Below are 2,720 nucleotides of genomic sequence, written 5' to 3' on the forward strand. Positions count from 1 at the left end.
TCTCCTCTTTCTCTCAGATACTCCTCCTAGTCCAAATGATAAAGTGTCATCATTACTTGGACTCCATCAGTTCCCTTCCCCTAGAACCAGCTCTACTGTCTCCATTAAGATATCAAGAGGAGACTATCATACACTAATGAAGAGGATGAGTGATGAACTGGAGGCAGCTGCTCATCACGTTGCTAACAGGAAGCAGAAGGATATGATTGATAGATATGTGTCTAGTTTTAGTAGAGGGTCAGTACCTGATCATGAAGATGCTAACAGGAAGCAGAAGGATATGATTGATAGATATGTGTCTAGTTTTAGTAGAGGGTCAGTACCTGATCATGAAGATGCATCTCGTTATTGGATTAAAGATAAAGGACCAGTTGTTGAAACATAAGTACATGATGATGTGATGATGATTTGGTGTGACTAGGTATATTGGATTCATTGAGAGTTATCGTGATCCATTTGGATTAAGAGGAGAATATGAAGGTATATAGTATATTAGAGCTGAAAAATAGTGAGAAAATGACTGTCATGATATTTGCCTCAATTGCTATCCCAATAGCGAAACTATTAGGATAGTAAACTACATGTATCGTGTAATTACGTAATTATGTGAGTACAGCATGTAGCTTTTTATGTGTTGATGTTTACTTTTGTAATTCATAAATAAACTAACTGTTTGGTATTTTAACAAAGAAGCCAGCATTATAGTGTGTGTTTGTGAACATTGCAGCCTGTTCATTGTATACAGAACAGGGAATATCACTGTAATTTAATAAATAATGTTTGTATTATGTACTCTTGTTAATAGTAATACTCCTTCCTCTCAGTCATGCTTTATCTGTTCTAGGGTTTGTTGCTGTTGTTAATAAGTCAATGAGTTCTAAATTCTCACAACTGGTGGACTCAGCTCAAGAGTTCCTCCCTCTCCTCCCTTGGGGGGTGGAGTTTGAAAAGGACAAATTCCTACGTCCAGACTTTACTTCACTTGATGTTGTGTCGTTTGCCTCCAGTGGAATACCAGCTGGCATCAATATACCTAACTGTGAGTGGGTGTGGTTAGGGTGTGGTTATGATCCTTACGTTAGATGATGAGATAAGACAGAATGAAGGATTTAAGAATGTGTCTTTGGGTAATGTATTGTCAGCTGCCTCACAGGATAAGAGGGTCACATTCCTTACTACTACAGAGGATCAGGTGAATTTACATAACTATAGCACTAAAGAAATCATGCAGAGTTGCAACTACTGTCTCCTCCTGTATGTCCTTTCCTGTCCTATTGGTCATTCTCTGGTTGTTATAGTACACCATTCTTAGCATGCTTATAGCATGCTTGGAGAATGATTGTAACTGATAAATGTATTTATAGGCAGACTTGTATAATTGCACTGTTTTGATAGGGTGATTTTACTGATTTGAGAGGTAAAGCATTTGAAGTGCAGGTTGGATTGCATGAACTATTAGGACACAGATCAGGGAAACTGTTCAGTAAGGTAAGTCTCATTAATTCATTGTTATAGTTGATGGTATGAGTCTATAATAGGATAAGAATGGAGTCTTTAACTTTGAACAAGATAAAGTTATCAATCCTTTGACTGGAGATAAGGTTGGGCTCGCAGTCTTACACATTATACTATAAAGCCTGGTTTACAGTCCATGTAAAAGCATAATCTATGTGGGTGATCTGACTTTTTGATGCAAATAACGCATTGAAGTTGATGAAAAATTGATCAAATTTTAATTCTGCATCACATTTTATAGGAGTATAAACCAGGCTTTAGTGATAAGATCATAAGAATAACATTTTGATATACAGTCTACTGTATTACTTACATATGCAGTCACAACTTTGTAACTTCCACTGTAAGGAATTTGTTAAATTGTTGTACCTTGTCTTCAAAGTTGTGAGTATGTACAATATATCAAATGTAAGTAATATATCAAATGTTATTCTTTTCCTGGTTTTCATTACAGCAAAAATAACATTTGATGTATACAGTACCGCTCAGCTATAAGTTTATTTATAGCATACACGACATGGGTGCAGACTCACCAGTTAAATTTGATTGGATTGTTGTACACACATTTTTTAGTGAAATCAAACTTACAACTAACTGCTTAAGCAGGCTTCAGTCATGTACATGTACAGTATTGTTGTTTGACAGCCTTTAGTCTTGACACTTCATATATTATTTACATACGTAATTATATAACTCTAATTGCATATGTCTCCTACACTTGTGTTAGATAAGCAGTTGGTATAATCCAGGAGAGACATGGGATACACAGTTTAGTACAATAGCATCAACTTATGAAGAATGTAGAGCAGAATGTGTTGGTATATACCTCTCCACTGACAGGAATATATTGCGGTAAGTATGGGTGTGGTCTATATCATCATGCTCCGCCTATTTCTAGTATATTTGGTTATGAAGGAGCTGAAGCTGAAGACATAATGTATGTGAATTGGTTGAGCATGTTGAGGGCAGGACTTATAGCATTAGAGTTTTATACACCTGAAACAAAGAAATGGAGACAAGTACTTTACTGATAATGTCATTATAATATATATAATGTTGTTCCACCCACCACTCATAGGCTCACATGCAGGCTCGTTATGTTATATTGCGTGTATTGATGGATTCTGATACTCCTGTATTTAATATTGAGAGTGTTACTGGCTCTGATGGTAAGCCTGACCTCTTGATCAGGTTTGATAGGAATA

General features: G+C 36.1%; 1 protein-coding gene across 1 annotated transcript in view; it reads left to right on the forward strand.

The window, feature by feature from the left end:
• Positions 1-7: 7 nt before the first annotated feature.
• Positions 8-2,720, forward strand: part of LOC100636624 (dipeptidyl peptidase 3-like) — a 13,321-nt gene continuing 10,608 nt past the window's right edge. Inside the window, exons 1-10 of the mRNA XM_019997519.1 lie at positions 8-257; positions 336-381; positions 422-480; positions 845-1,039; positions 1,083-1,192; positions 1,396-1,488; positions 1,539-1,601; positions 2,243-2,367; positions 2,414-2,534; positions 2,594-2,706. Coding sequence (XP_019853078.1) covers positions 137-257; positions 336-381; positions 422-480; positions 845-1,039; positions 1,083-1,192; positions 1,396-1,488; positions 1,539-1,601; positions 2,243-2,367; positions 2,414-2,534; positions 2,594-2,706 — 1,046 coding nt within the window. The 5' untranslated portion in view covers positions 8-136. The remainder of the gene's footprint in view (positions 258-335; positions 382-421; positions 481-844; positions 1,040-1,082; positions 1,193-1,395; positions 1,489-1,538; positions 1,602-2,242; positions 2,368-2,413; positions 2,535-2,593; positions 2,707-2,720) is intronic.

This window comes from Amphimedon queenslandica, unplaced genomic scaffold, assembly GCF_000090795.2.
Source record: "Amphimedon queenslandica unplaced genomic scaffold, v1.1 AMPQUscaffold_13365, whole genome shotgun sequence".
NCBI classification, from domain to species: domain Eukaryota; kingdom Metazoa; phylum Porifera; class Demospongiae; order Haplosclerida; family Niphatidae; genus Amphimedon; species Amphimedon queenslandica.